This window comes from Chelon labrosus (genome assembly GCF_963514085.1).
Source record: "Chelon labrosus genome assembly, chromosome: 3".
In the NCBI taxonomy this organism is placed as follows: Eukaryota; Metazoa; Chordata; class Actinopteri; order Mugiliformes; family Mugilidae; genus Chelon; species Chelon labrosus.
Genome location: NC_140339.1, coordinates 15,231,490 through 15,249,862, shown reverse-complemented (window position 1 = coordinate 15,249,862; position 18,373 = coordinate 15,231,490). Strand labels below are relative to the sequence as shown.

General features: G+C 41.7%; 2 protein-coding genes across 3 annotated transcripts; both read right to left on the bottom strand.

Moving 5' to 3' along the window:
- Nucleotides 1-1,059: 1,059 nt before the first annotated feature.
- Nucleotides 1,060-6,046, bottom strand: tm2d3 (TM2 domain containing 3). 2 transcript variants are annotated; one of them, XM_084540738.1, is made up of 6 exons: nucleotides 5,827-6,046; nucleotides 5,232-5,345; nucleotides 3,985-4,145; nucleotides 3,656-3,830; nucleotides 2,464-2,539; nucleotides 1,060-2,345 (listed from the first exon to the last, which is right to left on the bottom strand). In XM_084540738.1, exons 1-6 carry the CDS (start codon nucleotides 5,930-5,932, stop codon nucleotides 2,180-2,182), a joined length of 798 nt encoding a protein of 265 aa, XP_084396864.1. In that variant the 5' UTR covers nucleotides 5,933-6,046; the 3' UTR covers nucleotides 1,060-2,179. The 2 variants fall into 2 exon arrangements, with proteins under 2 accessions (XP_084396864.1, XP_084396865.1); XM_084540739.1 differs by having other exon boundaries at nucleotides 5,244-5,345; nucleotides 5,827-6,043.
- Nucleotides 6,047-6,807: 761 nt separating this feature from the next.
- Nucleotides 6,808-18,166, bottom strand: tars3 (threonyl-tRNA synthetase 3). The gene is made up of 19 exons (XM_084541210.1): nucleotides 17,793-18,166; nucleotides 17,452-17,538; nucleotides 17,133-17,320; nucleotides 15,829-15,952; nucleotides 15,533-15,657; nucleotides 15,108-15,225; nucleotides 14,774-14,838; nucleotides 14,578-14,656; nucleotides 14,175-14,321; nucleotides 12,659-12,757; nucleotides 10,917-11,083; nucleotides 10,630-10,792; nucleotides 10,355-10,492; nucleotides 9,773-9,850; nucleotides 9,578-9,678; nucleotides 8,647-8,751; nucleotides 8,311-8,383; nucleotides 8,084-8,198; nucleotides 6,808-7,320 (listed from the first exon to the last, which is right to left on the bottom strand). Exons 1-19 carry the CDS (start codon nucleotides 18,111-18,113, stop codon nucleotides 7,172-7,174), a joined length of 2,442 nt encoding a protein of 813 aa, XP_084397336.1. The 5' UTR covers nucleotides 18,114-18,166; the 3' UTR covers nucleotides 6,808-7,171.
- Nucleotides 18,167-18,373: the final 207 nt, after the last annotated feature.

The window sequence follows — 18,373 nt, the reverse complement described above, 5'->3', positions numbered from 1 at the left end:
AATTAACAACAGCCCCGGCAAAGCAACCAATTGGAAAAGCCGACACATGGGCCAAGAACCTACTAGAATGTTTTTGTTTTTTTAAACCCCTATAATACAGCATGAGAGCACTGGTATGCATATAAATTGTGGAATAAATAGAGGTGTTCCAAAAACTTGGCAGAGCGGGAATAAACGCATCACTCTGATAATCTGATGCAACTCAGTGCCTTGCTCATGGGCCCTTGAGCTGCATCAGCTCAGGAAAGAGTGTCTCTCCATGTTACCCTCCCGACCCCCGCCTTCGTCACACGACTGTGGGTAGTACAGGCTTCTGGCACGGCTCACTGTGTTTAAGGTGAGAAAATGCACAGACATCTGTGAAAATGACCTCAGCCAATAATAGAGCTCTGAATTCCTATCACAGGCTGCAAGGAGAACGGCTCTGAAACAGAACGAACAAGTCTCACGGCTCCTTTCAAATAAAGCGTCGGCCCCGTTCAAGTTCTGTGAAATGATCCTGACCTGTGAGCGCCCTGCAGCTGTGGGAGGAGGAGACCGTCTCTGTCCATGGAGCATCTGAAGGAAATAACAGGCGGATTGAGGAACTAGAGAAACTATGATCCAGCCTGTTGAACAGAAAAAATGGTTGTATTACTGTTATATATTATAGAATTGTGACATCTTCAGCTTTCAGCGCGTTTGTATTTATAATCTTTAACTGACACCTGGTGTCACCCTAAAACATTACATACTGGAGATGCACTGCAATGAACACCGCGGTTGCAAACGTGTAACCCACAGATTTCACCATGAAACTTCCCCCATTGACTACTGACAGTAATACAATCTTTTGGTATGTACAGGCTCAGAGAGACTGTATTTAAATAGGCAAATGACATCTAAATAAAGTGCAGTAAAGTCTAAAAACAACTAAATGTGCATTTTCTTTCTACTGGTGTGAAAAAAAAAGACAGATTGTCAAAGCAAAATAACCCAAAATCTCCAAACTGACCAGTATCTCTCCTTCATTCGTTAGCGAGACAATTCACTGACAATTTGTTGAGTACAATTAGAAAACACATGTATTCCACTGTTTTATTTACATGACTTAAAAAAACATAGTTTACATACAGTGTGTCCCAACAAAGAAGAAACAGAGGACACTGAAAACAGAAAGCATATTTACATAAGGTGGCGGGTCTGGAACAAAGATCTTACAGTGTCAGCACAAAGATGATTTTTTTTTTTTTTCTTCCTTTTTTTTTCTCAACGTGAAGAAAGGTACTGAGGAAAATTACCAGTTGAATGCAGAGGATATCTCCAGTATCTCCAACACAGGAAACCACAAGTAGTTGCAGTTTAGCTAGTGCAACACATCCGAAGTGTTTCAGTATTTATCACAAACAAACAAATGTCAAATGTTAAGAATTTGACAGCGATTACACGACATTCTTTTGGTTTGCTCTCATTTATTTTATAACTTAGAACTTTTAACTGTGAACTTTCAATTTCTAAAGTTTTGAAATGAACTTTTGAAAGGGTTTTTCTAGCCTTTGAGGCAACATATTTACAGTGATGGCCTGCACTGCTGACTTTTTTTTGTAGAGAAAATTTTTAAGCACATGCAAAATAACCATTTAAATTAAATCCACAAGAAAATCTGTTGTCAATACAAACATCTTTCAGGAAATAAATATCACCTTTCACCTTGACATCTGTCTGTGGAGTTACCATAGAAAGTTCTGTAGCCATGGTTACCATAAACCCACATTGATGTATTTACCTTGCAATAAGGGAGGAGCAATACACAGCTCCAAGGTGACAGGATGTCTGTGGAAGCACTGCTCCTAGGGGAACCAAAGCTATCTATCAGCATGACAGAACCTAACCACCACTTAAGTCAAACCAACTAGATAGACATAATTACTGGCTCCTCATCCCCTTGCACAGCTCCATCTGCGCAATTTCAACAGGAGACGGACGCAGAGTGATTGGGATTGATCTGATGGTTGTGTGGGTAGAGTCATCGTTGGTGTGAAAGGAAAACACTTCCTGCCTGTTAGCAGATGGGATGAGGACGTGTTGCACAGCGAGCTTGGGCAGGCAAACATGCTAAGAACACAGTATCTCAGATCTTCAATCTTTTGAGAGTGACACGGCGTGAAGCGGAAGAGGGCCGCGTCTCCAGAGCTTTGCTTCAGATGTAGAGAGAACCGTCAGCAGGCCCCACATAACCGACCCCTATCAGGAGAACATCTATCAGAGTCCAAATGCCCAGACCTCCGAAACTGAAGAGTTTGCCTAAACCCTCTCTCCACTGGCCCAGATAAAACCGATCTGCTCCAAAACCCCCGAGCGTAATGCTACACGAAGAGGACAGAAAGAAACAGATAAAAGTCAGAAGCTGTATGAGAGCACACATCCTCATTTAGAAATATTGCGGTTATTTTAAAACTGCTGAGATACCAGTGAAAGGTTTACCTGAGTGCTAACGCTGTTGACCATTTGTATCCACCAGTCCAGTTACAAAACAAACGTTTCAGAAAGCGTCTTTTACCTAAAAGAAGAAAAATTGAATTTCTTTAGTGACCCTCAACAAAACCAGAAGAAATTAAAATGACTGAAAACACATCTATACTCACAGTCATACAATATATTTAGAAATATTAAAAAAAACAGGTAGAGAAGCGTGTTCACCATTTATACTGTTTGTATTTAGATGTGCATCAGCACAAAACAAACACTGTCGTGCCGCCTTCTTCCCCACACGCTTGAACAAGCATATTCACTCATCCCTCACCTTTTTGTAGGTGACGGTTAGTTGATAGTGGACATTCCAGACTCCGGTTGCCTAGGTAACCCCTACTGTATATTTCCCAACCCAAATGTCTCAGAGTAAAACAAGCAGAACACGAAAATATTGCTGGTGTATGGACGGAAGTGGCTCTTCTTGCCGTAACCACTCTCTGTTTGAGAAAGTAAATGCCAACAATGCTGCGACGCTCCATCTGGGTTCACCCGACACTGAAGCCTGCTATCAGCGTAGAGAGTTTCGTGGTAGGAACCAAAGCTGTGGACAGTGTTTCCTTGTGGTAAAGGTTTAGGGAACTCTACGTTTGCCTCATACGTCAATCGACTGTATCAGTCCGTCTCATTTGAGTTTAGTTCAACTTGGTACACACTCACTTTGTGCTACTAAATGTCTTTTTAGCCGATAATTACAACAACTTGCTGGGAGTCTTGTCCCTACATTGCTGTTGGTGTTTTCCTGTGTATATGCTTCTCTAGAAACGTATATTATAATTTGAGTGCAGTTAACAAAACGACCATTGCAGATCGTTAACTTCTATGTTTATTTTAGTCGCACTCAAAAACAAACACGTAAAAAATAGTTCATTTAAAACTCATGTTGTTGGTGAAGCCTGAGGTTTTTGTCGTCATGTGCACTGTTTGCATGTTGCTCTGTGTCACACCTGGTTTTTCCAAAATCTCTATAAATGTCACGGTGAGTTCAAATTCACACTATACTATAATACCTTCATCGATGAGAAATACGGCAAGTAGGAATAAATTGGACTTGACTGACAGCTGGTGTCTTTGCTCTAGAGAAAGTCGGCGTCTGAAGAAATCATTCATCTTGAAACAACGACCGAGATACAGTTACTCCACATACCTAAACAATGCACATGGTCCGACACGTTACAGGTGGCGTTATAGCGACTGCGTGGGCAGGAGACTGTCATACAGTTGGTAGCGTTGGAGCAGCTGTACTGAGATGGGTCAAGCTGCCAGCAGAACTGACAGACGATGGAGAGAGAGAAGTTGGTTTGCTGCTGCCCCGACTCGCCCTGCAGATACAACAGAACAAACAAGTAAATATATAAAAAAATCACTACACAGCAAATCCCAAAATAAAGCACCAGAAACAGACTTTATATAAACTCAGAACACTCTCTACCTCCTTTTAACACAGATCTATCACAAGACAAAGCTGCTACTCACTATACAGTGGACCCCTTTTTTGGGTTTGCAGGGGAAGGTTGCAGGTTTGCCGTAGGTGCAGTTGTGGTGATAATCGCACTCAATGCAGTCAGCTGGCAGGCGACTACACAAACCCTTGCTGGGACACTTGGAATTGTAGGGCTCTCCATCTGCAGGAGACCCTGCAAAGCGTTCAACACAGAGTTACGGGACTCATTTCTTGCTAGAATAATCACTGTACTGCCACGAAGTTTTGATGGCAGTTCATTTCACAACTTTCAGTCTGATCAGTAGCTGTGGCAACAGGCTTGTGACGGCATCCCTTTGAATATTTTTGCCAAATTGGGAATATGAGGCTGTGGGTGGCAAGTGACTAACACTCCGGCCACTCAGGCCACTCAGGCCATCAAGAAGCCCTTGAGCGAAACCATTTACTTCTGATTGTAACACTATGACTGCCCCCTGGCCGGCAAAAATCAGCTGCTGCAACTCTGATAGAAAAGTAATTTACTCCACAAATTCCTGGACAACAGAAGGGCAAGATCTTATTTGAAATGATTCAGGCGTAATATATAAAAAATAGATTTTTAGTCAAAACAGAAATGATCCAAACTGTTTTGAGAGTTAATAAATCCTCCCTGTACAGGCCTCTGTTTGCCTATCCTGCTCCAGTGCTGTGACATGAACAAACTAAGCTGAAATAAATATATCCACTGCATTAATTACAGTTGTTGGAGACGAACAGTAGTAAAAGAAATGTACGAACTCGCAGTTTATAGTCCCCGATTAAAACCTTTCCTAACTCCAACCCCCCTCATGTAGAAAAAAATGTGTGAGGGTCATACATTTTAACATATCTATATGTATATCAAATATAATATTTGAACATGTTATTCACCAGATCATTAGAGTACATGCTACCTACAATAGTATAGTGCTTTTTTTTTTTGTTATGTGCTAAAAAAAAGATTTAAGAAAACGTTCCCTCACTGAAAACTTTTCAACTTTCAAACTCTTAATGTTATTTTTCATAAAGCGTGAGTACCTGCTGCTTTTAATTGCCTGTTAATTTATACCGATTTATTTATTTTGCAGTCTGAAGCAAAAAATAAACTTTGGGCTTTACAAAATTGTGACTGTGGGGTCCATGCATCTGTTTTGGTTTTCTGGACCAGTTCATTAAATGAAAAACCATCAATGGGATGTCTTGGTAACAGCAATATCAGTTATCATAGTGTAATAAAGTATGATTAGTGTTGATTACTGACTATAGAGTTCACCTGAGGGTTCAGAGGTGACCACTGGGCTGGTGATGACAGGTCCATGCTGGGTATCTCTGGTGTAGGGAGGCTCCTGGCCAACGTGAGGAGAACTCATGTACCCTGACAACCAGCCACACAATAAATTACTGTTCAGGACCATGGCTATAAAAGCTACCATAGCTATTACCTCTGGCGCTTATTGTAGAAAATATGTGATAATTTATAACGTTAACGGAACCGAATCAAGAGACAGGCACGTCAATATAAAAAAAAATCTAAGCTACTCTTTAAAATAACTTTAGAGGGCTACTTTTACACAGGCTATTGACGGTTGTTAGCATATTAGCAGCGAGAGCTAACCGTTACTTGTCATATAATATAAACTGCCTTGGATAAACAATTCATGAATAAGCGCTTCTCACTGTATCTTATTGTTTCATTGCTAACTATGTAGGTATCCCAGTGTGAAGCTAGCATGCTAGCTAACCGATTGATGCTAACTCAGTAGGGAGAAAGCTAACGTTAGACATTAACAACAAATAGGCCGAGTGTAAGCTAGCCGTGTATGGGGCCTAATCTGTAGCTGGCACTGTAAACTCACCGTTGACACATTGTAAGACCAGGTCCATTAACAATACGGCGAGTATTCCGTATTTTTTTAAGCCCCGTCCTGGGTCCGGTCTCCAGATCTGACCGAGAGCAGCCATTGTTGCTGCGGAGCAAAGTGAAGCTACGTTCACGTCATGTGGGAAAACAGACTGTTAACCCTCATCTGGTTCTCTAACCGCAAAGATGCAACGAACACAATTGTTATCTGACAACTATTAATACGTTTATTATATTTAACTATTCCCATACTATGTTTAGTAGTAGCACATGATAAACGCACATGTTTGAGTACGGGCTTTATAAATAAATTAGTATTTAAATAAACAACAGCCTCAAAATCGTCACAGTAATGTTGGAAGTACTATATGATTTGTCGTGACTGTAATTTGAAAACCTTCGTTATAAGGAAAAAGAAAGAAGAGATGGGAAAAGTTGAAGTAAAACATAAAAGATTTTTATGTTACATCTCTCCCATAACTATAAATGCAACAAAATGTGCAACAGAACTTCCTGGTTTTTAATTTAACACGCCCACTGTACGACCCACCTACAAAACACTCTGACTCCTACTAGTGTGAAGTCTGTAATCCAGTTTTATTTCTGGGCCGTAAGCCCACATTTAAATGTGAAAGTTCTTGTAAGGTTCTGAAATATTCTGTAGATCAGACTAATGCCGTCTTCTCAGCACTGTAGAATCACAAAGGATCACATTTTAAACCTTGTCACTGTGATGTAATCCTTATCTGATAATGCAATTGCTTTCTGTGTGAGGATGTAGTTGTGTTTTTCTTGATTTTACAACAAACCACTTCGGGATATGCACTTCAGTGGAAATGACTTCACGCCATGCTAATGTTTGGAAGAAGAATTCATCATGACAGCGAATTCTTGTCAAAACATGAACCTCTTCTTGCATTGTGAAACTTGGAAAAGACAAAAAAAAAAAAAAAAAAAAAAAAAAAAAACACATTCACTTGGTTGATTTATTTTACTTCTGGGGTTTCCCACAGAGGCAGAACTTTGTGAGAATAAGTCAGTGTCAAATTCACATACTTTCATTATGACACTATTTCCTTAAATTATGAAGAAACTTTCCTTCGGACAGACTTCGATTATTTCGACATAACTTGACATCTACATTACAAACCAAAATGCTCACATCTTTTACACATGATTGTGTGGTCATATTTCAGTTGTTTTGCAGCTCCATTCACTACTTCTACTTTCTGAATCTCATCTATGTAGTACACCTTCCCAGTACCATCTTGCCATTACTGCTTATCTGACTCTTCTCCTTGATTTGAGGTATTCAAAGTCTGCTTTGTTCTTTGTCTTGATCAGAACTCCTCCTCTGCGTTTCGACAGCGGGACTGTTTGAGCAGGGTCAGGCGAGCCATCACCTCGGACACCGACAGTTCTCCGTGGACTTTGTTGTCTCTCGTGCGCACATTGACGCCGTTAGTCATCTTCTCCTTCTCTCCGACCACTGCCAAGACACGAGAGGACACAACAGCTCGACACGGGCCAAGTAACACCACACACACACAGCTACCCTCACACATTGTGCCACTGAATACAACAACTGTGGGTGGTGAGCCAGCTTGGAGGTCCATTTGCCTTATATGCAAACAACTAACAGTGTTTTTGACTCACAGAGATTCTCATGGTGAGTCTGCAGAGAGCAGTGGGATAAAACAGACCAGACATGTTTTTTCATGTCTCAGCTTTACCCCCTGATGCTCCTCAGGTTTCTTTGGATTCCTGTTGATCATTTTGAAAACCTAAAACTACATTTTACAATTTTCAATGTTTTTAGTCTGTAGTAAAAAACTTAAAAGGTATGAAAACAGGCACGGAAACAGTGATAGAAATACAATATAGTCTTTAAAACAGACTGAATACTGCAGGCCTAATCAAATAACTGTGCCGTACTGTACAATGATCTGTGTTAAAGACTTCTAAAGAACTACGACAAGAAGGGGGAGCTCTGTAACAGATGGTGTGACCTTGCAGAGCCCTGAACCCAGCATCACAGAGTCGGGGATTACACGAAGAGACTAAACACACTGATACAACATAAACCCACTGAAGATCTACTGAAAGTACTCCAAGATGCTGAACAACCTCATTGCCAAGTACCTAGACAAAATGTGTGTGAGTGTACTGGTACAGTTTTGAAGGGTTGGTAACAACAAATATTAAATAGATATCTGTTCATTGTATGTTATTTGGAAAGAACATTTTCTCACCTAGGATGAAGTTATATTGTGCCAACTGAGCATTTCGGATTTTCTTGTTTAGAAGGCAGCTGGAGTCCAGGTCAGCATCTGCCATAAAACCAGCTTCTGTAAACTGCTTACACACCTGACAGGTACAAATACCATCCGTTAATATAAATGTTTCACAAGCACAAATGCCTGCATTCATGTGATCATCCTAAAATGCACTCAAGCACAAATGTAAGTGAGAAACTTGCCCTCTTGGCGTAATCCTCACAGGAAGGGTTGACGGGCACCAACATCACCTGACGTGGAGAGAGCCACAGAGGCCTGGTGGAGGGACAGATGTGATCTTTATACAGTCATTACCACCTGCATTTTCCTCAGACAAAAAGGAACTACTGGTGGAAAAGGGAGAGGTGTTACTGAAAATCCAATTGGACAGTAACACCAAATATCTAGAATAATGACAAAGGCCATCTGATTTATCACACGTAAGACGGATCAAAGCAGCAGGACATATCAGCTGCTCAGATTGTATGACAAAAATTTGACATTTTTAAATGATCCTCTAAAACCAGAGAGGGCCTCACCATTTCCCTGCATAGTTCTCTGTGAGAATGGCAATCATCCTTTCCACTGAGCCCAAGATGGCACGGTGGATGATGACTGGCCGGGCTTTGTCATCTCCATCCTTTCTGTGATCACATGAAAAAAAAGAGAAATTTACAATTTTCTGGTAAATACGGATGAATAAACAAGACGTACAACTCACTGTTGTACTACCGGTCTTTAATTCAGATCCACTTTAATTTGTGTACTACTCTGAGGAGTGCTTGATCTGGTCTATGTGGGTGGTACAAGTCGTAATTAACATGCACACGAATACCAGGTCCAAATGATTCCCAGCAGAACATTGAATTGTCGCAAGATGGTAAATGTTATTTACTGAGATGTGTAACAAGGGATCATTTTGTTCTCAAAGTTGATGTGTTAGAAGCAGGGAAAAATGAGAAGATGGTTCACAGCACCAAAACTGCAACTCTTGTGGGATGTTCCCATTCAGATTAGTACAGAATTGGTCTAAAGAAGGAAAAGCGGTGAACTGAAGACGGTGTCATGGGCAGCCATGGCTCACTGATGCACGTGGACACGGAAGGCTGGCCCATATGATCCGATCCAACAGATGAGCTACTGTAGCTCAAACCGATGAAAAGGTTAATGCTGGCTGATGGAAAGGTGTCAGAACATACAGAACATCCCAGTTTATGTTGTATGGGGCTGCTAACGTGGCTGATCAGTGTAAGATCGCCCTATATGCTACTTAATGGATAACTACCTCCGTCAGTCCTTCCCTTTTCAGAGGCAGTAGTGTGCGGTATAGTATTTATAAACACAATACAACAAGAACAGTGTGCAGGCCGAGACATCTTATCCAGGACGGGCTTAGCATACAGTATAATCCTTGGTGCGAAACAGCGCACAGACTCAGCAGTGTGTCAGTGTTTTGATTAGGTGACTCACCCCACAAAGGTCAGGTTGAAGCGGATAGGCAGTTGGAAGTCCAGCTGAATGGTTGCACACTGGTGGTAACGTCCAATTGCATCTTTGATCTTAATGTCAATCTAAAAGAGAACAGGAGGAATTAAAATCCTTTCCAGACCTCAAAGGATCCAACTGATCTTGTGTCGGGCAGGAAATTTCTAACAATGTGCTCACCTTGGGTCCGTAAAAAGCACCGTCTCCAGGGTTGAGTTTCCATGGCTCCCCGAATTCATTCAAGCTGTTTTCCAGTTGCTGTCAAACACCAGCTACAGGTTAACATATAATTTATATCCGAATAGTGAGGCGATTACCCTGCAGTGGCCTAACGTATATTCAAGTGCACAATCAAGTATATAGTGTACACTGTGCACAGTACAATGCACATGTACATTTCACGTATAGCAGTACCCTCCTGCAACTTACAACTGAGCAAAAGTAATAAGAGAATCCATCTCTGACAAATGAGTAATATGTTTTATTGACAACACTTCGCCCACAGAAATTCAAGGAAAATCACAATGACTCACAGATCTGATACTACCGGATCATCACATGGCAGAGAACCAGCTCTTTCATCCACAGTACCAAATCACCCTCAACATGAACATTTATTTGCTTTAAATCTAAGTTGTGGCTGCAGCGTCTTCAATTTGAAAGACAAACTGCGATACTCTGCTGAATATTTTATTATCTGGACTGTAGCCGGTGTTCATTTCCACACCTTAAGCTGTAGCTATAATTCACGGCGCAGTTTACCTTCTCTGCCTGGTTCCACACTGCAATGTCACCCAGATACTTGTCTGGGCGAGTCGAGAGGTAAAGCTGGAAGGAGAATCCAAACACGTCATAAACACAGCGGAGGAAATCCAGACATCCCTTCATCTCTGACTCAATCTGTAAAAAAAAAAAAACCACAGACACACAATTTAGAAAATGACTCATAATAAGTAGGTACTTGTTTTTCATCACATCACAACTGAAAACAAAAAACACTCCCTTTTAAAAATAGTAAAAACTCCTGATGCTGTCACCTGATCCATGGTGCAGAAAATGTGAGCGTCATCCTGCTGGAAACGTCGCACCCTGGTCAACCCCGTCAGTGTTCCCGACAGCTCGTTTCTGTGGAGGACTCCGAAATCCGCCAGCCTCAGAGGAAGCTCCCGCCATGAGCGAGGCCTGTGGCCAAACATCAAACTAAAGGACAGCCAGAGAGAGGCACATCAAAATACTGCGACATGCAGAAAGTACTGTGAGAGGTTCGATATACTGTATAAACCACCGGGAAACAATATTTTCTCTCTGAGCGCTCCAAGTTTACCAGTGCCCGGGGCAGTTCATTGGCTTCAGAGCAAAGATGTCATCTTCTACGGGGAAGGAGAACATGTTTTCACTGTAGTGCTGCCAGTGGCCAGATGTCTCCCACAGTTTGCTGTTATAGATGTTGGGGGAGGCTACTTCCTGAAAGCCTCTTCTCCAGTACTCATCCTAGAAAAACACCAAAACCACATAAGCTAAAACACACCAGCTGGACTGCACAGGTACTTTACTGAGCCGACTTCTGGCATAAAATCTTGAACTAAGCCAATGAAAATCACATGTTGTCAGTTTTATTTATCCATGCGCGGCCCTCAGGAAAAACATTTGTGATTTTGTTGAGCTGTTTGGCAGCCAGCAGTGGAAGGCCAGTGTAACTGGATGTATTTCTGTGATTCTGTGAAATCAAGCAGGAAGGTGTTGGGAAAAAAAACAAAACACGCTCAGTCAGCTTTTCCTAAATGATTATTATTCAGCAAAGACGGGAGCTTAAGAATTTGGATGTTATGAGCAGAGTGCCAATTGAGTGCTTCTGCAGAAAAAAAAAAACGTTCCCCTGCAGTTAAAAGAAGCCAGAATTCAGCAGCTATAAATATCCGTTGGGTTACCAGCATAGTGCCATCTCACCGTTAAATGTTTAGGCGATATGTTATGGAGGGAAACGCACAGTAGCCTCGAGGGATAACAGATTCAAGGAATGTGATAATGATCTTGCACCCTCGGCGTGTAATGTATGTGAGTTCTTCTTGGCTCGGTCCGGTTTGTGGGCGTATGCTGTGAGCCTTCAAGTTGCCAACATGTCTTTGCAAATGTATTACAGAGACAAGTTCCTGTACAGTCACTGAACTTGGCTGAGAAGTTCAACTTACTGAAATCCAAAGCCTGAACTTCAAACGAAAAGGCAGCTTTGCTCTACCTCAAATAAATTACCAGAAGTGGAAACATGGTGGCTTCCCAAACACGATTTCATCATTTAACTACTTTTAAAAAGGGCCGGTTAGAACACAGGCTGTTTTTTGGGTGTGACACTTCTAAATTTATTATGTTGAGCTGGTTGTGCATTTGGTGTTTGGTTGGAAAACAAAAACCTATGGTTCTAGGCATAATTTCAGGCTGTAGTCTGCAGTAGGCTGCAGTAGGCTGCAGTCAGGACTGGGCAAAGCTTTTCTGGAGCTTGGAAGAGAATTGCTGATCAAAACTACTCAGTCCATTGTTAGACTCACAGCTAATCTCAGAGCGTCCTGGTGATTGCAGAAGTCAACACTTAGGGGTCTGCATGTCAATGAGCTGGCAATCACTACAAGTAGACCGAGCCATATGGACCTCAAACTGAAAGTAATTTTAGGTATTTTTTTTGTGTCCGAGTACTTCTTTGGGAAAAAGAAAATGCAAAATAGAGGCTGGTGTTGTACCGTTACCGTCAGCAATGTAAACAGAAGAGATACAAAAATAAGTATTTTGAAAATAAGAAATGATTTCAACAATCTGAAAAGACATTTTTGAATGATTGTGATGGAAAAATGTATATGCATCCCAGTCTACAAGATTTTAATGATATAATAAAATATTCAAATAAATATTAATATATTGATTTGAGGTTTTTGAAGGGGGTGGTTTCACATTATTATTAAAACAGAATCTATCACATATATTATCTAAGAAAAAATCTATAATTATCTGAAGGTTTTTCAAGCTTACACATGCCACAAAGATAATATACAACAGGCATTTAGCCTCCACGCCTACCCTGATGAACTCTGTGAGTGTGTTGTAGAGGTAGGCACCACGTGGCATAAAGAAACAACTCCCAGGGCTGAGATCGTGGAAGAAGAACAGCTCCTGATCCTGTGAAGCAGACAAAGACGGCAATTTTTTAATGACTTCACATATTCTTGTTATCTGCAGGTACAATCCGCACGAATCTCCTCCACACACAGCGGGGAGTTATCCAATCATCACACATCAGACGTTCTGTCAACGACTGACCGGCATGGGGGGGCTCGGGGAAAAAGAGAGGCTTAGTTTGCACTCACAGCTGGAGAGCAGGAAAAACTTTTCTCAAAAAAAATGAAGGAAATATATTCATTGTGGTAAGCTGTATTAAATAACAGTGAGGCTTGAGGTTGCAATCTCTGCTACGCTTGAATAGATATCTGTTGACTTCAGTATCAGTGAGAAAACCAGTCTTCATGGAGAGATTTTCTAATTGCAACGGGCCAATGGATCACTTCCCAAAATATAAAAAGGTCGGCCTGGGCTCATGCCACGGAGCATCATCTTTGACACATGTCCCTTTTGCCACCTCCCACCAAATGGCTTCGACAGCATTATCTTGACTCCTGCGTTTTAATATGGAACTGTGTTGTAAGTGCTGATTGAGGTGCTGCCGTCTGTAGCTCCATGCTGGGAAACCAGCTGGGGTGCTCAGATGACTCACAGTTGTCCCGAATGTGTCAATAAGAAGAAATACAGCGCCCTCAACTGGCACGTGGCAGCAACTGGCAGCTTAGTTTAAAACAGCAATGTGTTTTTTTTTGTTTCTTTTTTTTTTTTCTACAACTGTCAAAAACTGAAGCTGGTTAATTTGTTTGAGTTCTGCCTACTGGATTGCTCACTAGACTACGCTGCACACACCAAAAAAAAACAATGAATTACTGATTCAAACAGAAGTGAAATTCACCTCTTTGAACTGAATTTGGGAGGCTGTTGTTGCCGCATCAGCAAGAGTTGAGTGGACTAGCTTGAAGGGCCAAAAGTGTTATTTAATTAGCACATCATTACTTAATAGTTACACTGAGAATAAGCAAATGAGTTAGGAAAAAAGCTTGAGTAATTTAGTTAGCTAATAACTGTGCACATTTGTACGCTGACATGAGAAAGACAAAACTTTCCCTTTGATAGACGCTCAGGTTTGAGGTTGAGTGACACTGTGTATTCAGTAAGAGCATTGCTTTAACTGTACGTGGAGTGTAATCATCTCTTTAAAAATGTATTATCTTTCTATGTTGTTGTGTATCTTTACAGTTAAAGTTTATCTCAAGTTTGTGGTCTTGGTTTGTTTAAACCTTTTTCCACATATATACAACCACTGACAAGGACGGTCATGAGGGAAAAACTTCGACTAAATCCCGAAGGGGAAATGTGGCAGCCATCACGTTACACAATTACTGGTTAAAATTCTCTTTGTACTGGGTTTCAGTCTGTAGTTTTAGGCCTCAAGTAGCTGGGTGGGCTAAAACATTGTCTGCCTGCAGTGACTCACTTTGCCAATCTTGCGATGGTCTCTATTCTTGGCCTCCTCCTGAAAGCGTTCCCACTCCTTCAGCATCTTTGAGTCCGGGAAGGAAATCCCGTAGATCCTCTGTAGGGTTTCCATGTCGGAGCGGCCCTCCCAGTACGTGGAAGAGTTCTAATGACAGAAGAGAGATGAATGTTTTAAGATTTTTATCACATTTTTCCACACGGTTCCCTTCATAAAAGATATTAATTATTAAAAGATCAGGAGATCTGCTCCAGGTTTAAGTTTGTTGGATGCTTAAATTCCTTATGAAGTTAAAAAACAATAATAACAAATAAGACTAAAAACAAATATCTTAAATTAATTTGGGGTTTATTGTCTAGTACGGTGAAACTAAATAAAATCCCTATATGCATTTTCCACATACCTTGTAGATCTTCATAGCCTTTATCTTTCCTGTGTGTCTGACATGTGGACCTCTGCACAAGTCAATCAAGGGTCCACATCTATCAAAGATTCAAAAGTTACAACAATTAACGTAAGTACTTAGTAAAAAGATCACATAAGTGAATAAAGAAATATGTGAATAGATCACAGCATTAACATGAATATTATCATCTCACCTGTAGACTGTGGTAGTAGGCGTGGTGACCTTCTCATTGAGAATGCGGCACTTAAATTTGTTGTACTGAAAGACACGAACGGAAGATTATCTATGTGCAGATTTCTTGTCTTCATTCAAAGATTTCACTTTGTTTGTTGGCCAACGTGAATGCTCGTGAGAAAGGCTACGTCAGTCCAAGTAAACAGGACAACCGGCTTCACATCGTTCAAAACAAGGTTACGGGACATTCCTGAGATTTTCAACATAACCACTGGACAACAACTACGCCACAACTGATCCTCCCAAGAAGACGACCGCGGGCTGAGCGGCTGAATGTGCTCCCTCTCCCTCACCTTGAACATTTTAAGCAGCGTCTCTTTGCTGATCTCGAGCCTCTCAAAGGGTTGTTTTTCCTTCACCACAGTCTTGCACAATGTCTCCAGGTCACCAAACTCCACGCTGGACACTCCCCTGGAAACGGCAAAAAATGTGTGGGTCATCGTAGGGACAGAAGGTGAGCTCTTCTCTTATGTGTCTGTAATTACCTATCATTTACCTATCATTTAGTACATTTTAAAACAAAAATCTACTTTCTCCGGTAAACCCTTTTTTTGGCCCAACAACGAAAATCCATGAATAACTGATTCAAAAATTGATTGTTTGATTATGTGTTTAAATCTGTTAGAAGAAAAATCATATGTCCAAATAATAAGATATTAAAAAAACAGCACATATAAGAATACAAAATCTGAGCTGCTTAGTGAAAATACGGACTCACTTCTGGCCGTCCAGGAACATGTCGTAGTAGAAGCCATTCTCTATGGGGGGACCATAACACAAACAACCTCCATAAAAGCGTTCCATTGCTTCCCCCAGGATATGAGCGCTGGAGTGCCAGTACACCTAGGAAGAGAAAGCCATCTAGTCAGATTTAATGGAGCATGTTGTTTTGATGCAGAGGCTTGGCATTTTCAGCGACTTGCTGTATCAAACAGTGAGTCGCGTATCACACATTTGTGAGGCATTTTGGCAAATTCTGCAAATTCATCATTGACAGAACTAGTGCTTACTCACAGCCTGAGCGTCATCATTGTCAAAGCGCAAGATCTCAAGAGAGCAGTCCTGTTCGAGTGGTCTGTCCAGGTCCCAGAGCTCGCCATTCACTCGAGAAATCACAGCATTGTCGGCCAGGCCCTGGCTGAAAGATTGAGCACAGTGATTTCACTTTCTTTACAATAATAATAATAAAAAAAGAGTATGATGAACATAGATTTAGGAAAAGGTTTAAAAGTTATAACAAAGCTGAGCCTCCCTGTAGGCTGTACCAGACAATTTAGTGTTTTATGAGTGGTTCAAACTTCCTCTACGTCCATGACTAAAGTGCTACCTAACCCCCAAAACTCCTCTCAGGGACACACACGCGTGGAAGCCTGCTGCCCTTTGGTGTACACATGTATGGGATAAATGGAGAGAAAAACAAATAAAAATACACTGCCTGGCCAAAAACAAAGTCGCCACCTGGATTTAACCAAGCAAATAGTCCTGGATTTAACCAAGCAAATAGTTACGAGCCTCCTATTGGATAATTATTGCATGGGTGATTATGTTTCAGCTGGAAACAAGTTATTTAACCTCAACTGATGCAATGAGTAGCTTCTCATTTCTTGAACAATGTCGAAAGACACATCCTGTGGTCGTGGAAAAGGAAGGTCAAATCATTGGCATGCATCAAGCAGAGAAAACATCTAAGAGATTGTAGAAACTACTAAAATTGGGTTAAAAACTGTCCAACGCATTATTAGAAACTGGAAGGATAGTGGGGAACCATCGCATCAGGGTAAGAAGAGATTCAGATGAAGTGATGCACCCATCATGCCTAGTGTCTACTGTACAAGCCTGTGGGGGCAGTGCTATGATCTGGGGTTGCTGCAGTTGGTCAGGTCTAGGTTCAGCAACATGTGCCCAAAGAATGAGGTCAGCTGACTACCTGAATATACTGAATGACCAGGTTATTCCATCAATACATTTTTTCTTCTGATGGCACGGGCATATTCCAAGATGGCTCAAATTGTGAAAGAGTGGTTCAGGGAGCATGAGACATAATTTTCACCCATGGATTGGCCACCACAGAGTCCAGACCTTAACCCCATTGAGAATCTTTGGGATGTGCTAGAGAAGGCTTTGTGCAGTGGAAAATCTTGGTGAAAAACGAATGCAACACTGGATGGAAATAAATCTTGTAACATTGCAGAAGCTTATCGAAACAATGCCACAGCGAATGCGTGCTGTAATCAAAGCTAAAGGCAGTCCAACGAAATAGGCCAGGCAGTGTGTGATGGATTGACAATCTAATTCAAGCCAGCTTTTCAAATACCGACCTGATATCACAAGCCAGCTGATACGGTGTTGTGATCCACGCCTTGCCTGTCACCTTTCGTCCATCTGGCAGCTCCACAGTAATGGGTTTGCCGTCTGCAGCTTTCTTTGACAGCAGGGCATCGCTCTCCCGCTTCAGCTCCTCATACAAGCTGAGGCGCTCGGAAATGTATCCCGGCCAGGGATTCAGCTACAGCGGAAAATAAGGAACAAAGTCAAGAAAGTGACTACACTCTCTAAGTATTCATTTCTCATACAAAAAAACTCAAATGTGACAAGTTATATCCCTGTCAGTATGATGGATGAATAGAATAACTTCACCTCTTTTACTCCTCCATCTCCTTGCCCCTTGTCTTGCTTCTTCTCCTTCTTGTTCCTGTCACTTGCTTTTGTATCTTGGGCTGCCACCTGTTAACAGACAGGAAGGAGTGTGTTTCTTTAAACGTACAATGGGCTTTTATTACCATCATGTTCAGCAATCAAGCATGCAGACAGAGCAACACTGAGTGAGGAGCTATTTCTGGAAAGGGGGTGGGGGGGTATGGCTTGTCATTTTGGCTTCACTGGACCGAGGCCCGCTACTCCCATGTTTCAGCACTTCTACTACTGCTCACTCCCCAATCATATTACAAATAAAATAATATCCCAGACTTTAAAAGCACCTTATTATCAGCTCGGCTGTTTGTCTGCGGCGCTTTGTTTGCGTTTTTCTCCGGAGCTTTGCCACACTTGGCTCCTTGCTGCTTCTTGCCCCGAGCCTCCTCCAGCTCCAGCTCCGCCTGCAGACCCCGCCGGAGGTGCAGCAGCCGGTACCTGAGCTTCTCATTCTCTGTCCGCAGGCTCTCCAGCTCCGGGGAGACGACCGCAACACCGGCGGCGCCCAGCCCTTGACTTAGTCCATCCCGAAGAGTGGTTATTTCCCTGGTGAGGAGCCGTATTTGCTCCTCTTGGTCGGCTAAACGTGCAGCCAAGCACTCCGCCATCTTTAAATGACCACCAATGACCGCTAACTTCCGGTGGTGATGGTGGGCGGGAGTTATAGAAATTAAAAGCCTTGACCCAAAATTAAAAAGAGACAAACACAAATTAATTTAATCTGAATTAGACATGGTTTTTGAAAATTCACGCTTTGCAATTTTTTTTACAAATCACAATTCAAAGACGACGGTCCCTCCTGTGAGTTGCAGTAACGGAGCATCACCACTAGGAGGCAGCAACACTTTCTAATAGATTTTGACGTCAT

What these genes read in the sequence shown, in the direction of transcription:
- tm2d3 (XM_084540738.1), bottom strand. Translation starts at nt 5,932, where the DNA reads ATGGCTGCTCTCGGTCAGATCTGGAGACCGGACCCAGGACGGGGCTTA. An exon ending in AAAAAGGGGTCCACTGTATA is followed by an intron (nt 3,831 to 3,984) that starts GTGAGTAGCAGC and finishes TTGTATCTGCAG; the next exon opens with GGCGAGTCGGGGCAGCAGCA. An exon ending in GGACCATGTGCATTGTTTAG is followed by an intron (nt 2,540 to 3,655) that starts GTATGTGGAGTA and finishes TTCTTCTTTTAG; the next exon opens with GTAAAAGACGCTTTCTGAAA.
- tars3 (XM_084541210.1), bottom strand. Translation starts at nt 18,113, where the DNA reads ATGGCGGAGTGCTTGGCTGCACGTTTAGCCGACCAAGAGGAGCAAATA. An exon ending in GAGATGGAGGAGTAAAAGAG is followed by an intron (nt 17,321 to 17,451) that starts GTGAAGTTATTC and finishes TTTCCGCTGTAG; the next exon opens with CTGAATCCCTGGCCGGGATA. An exon ending in ACCATCGCAAGATTGGCAAA is followed by an intron (nt 12,758 to 14,174) that starts GTGAGTCACTGC and finishes TCTGCTTCACAG; the next exon opens with GATCAGGAGCTGTTCTTCTT.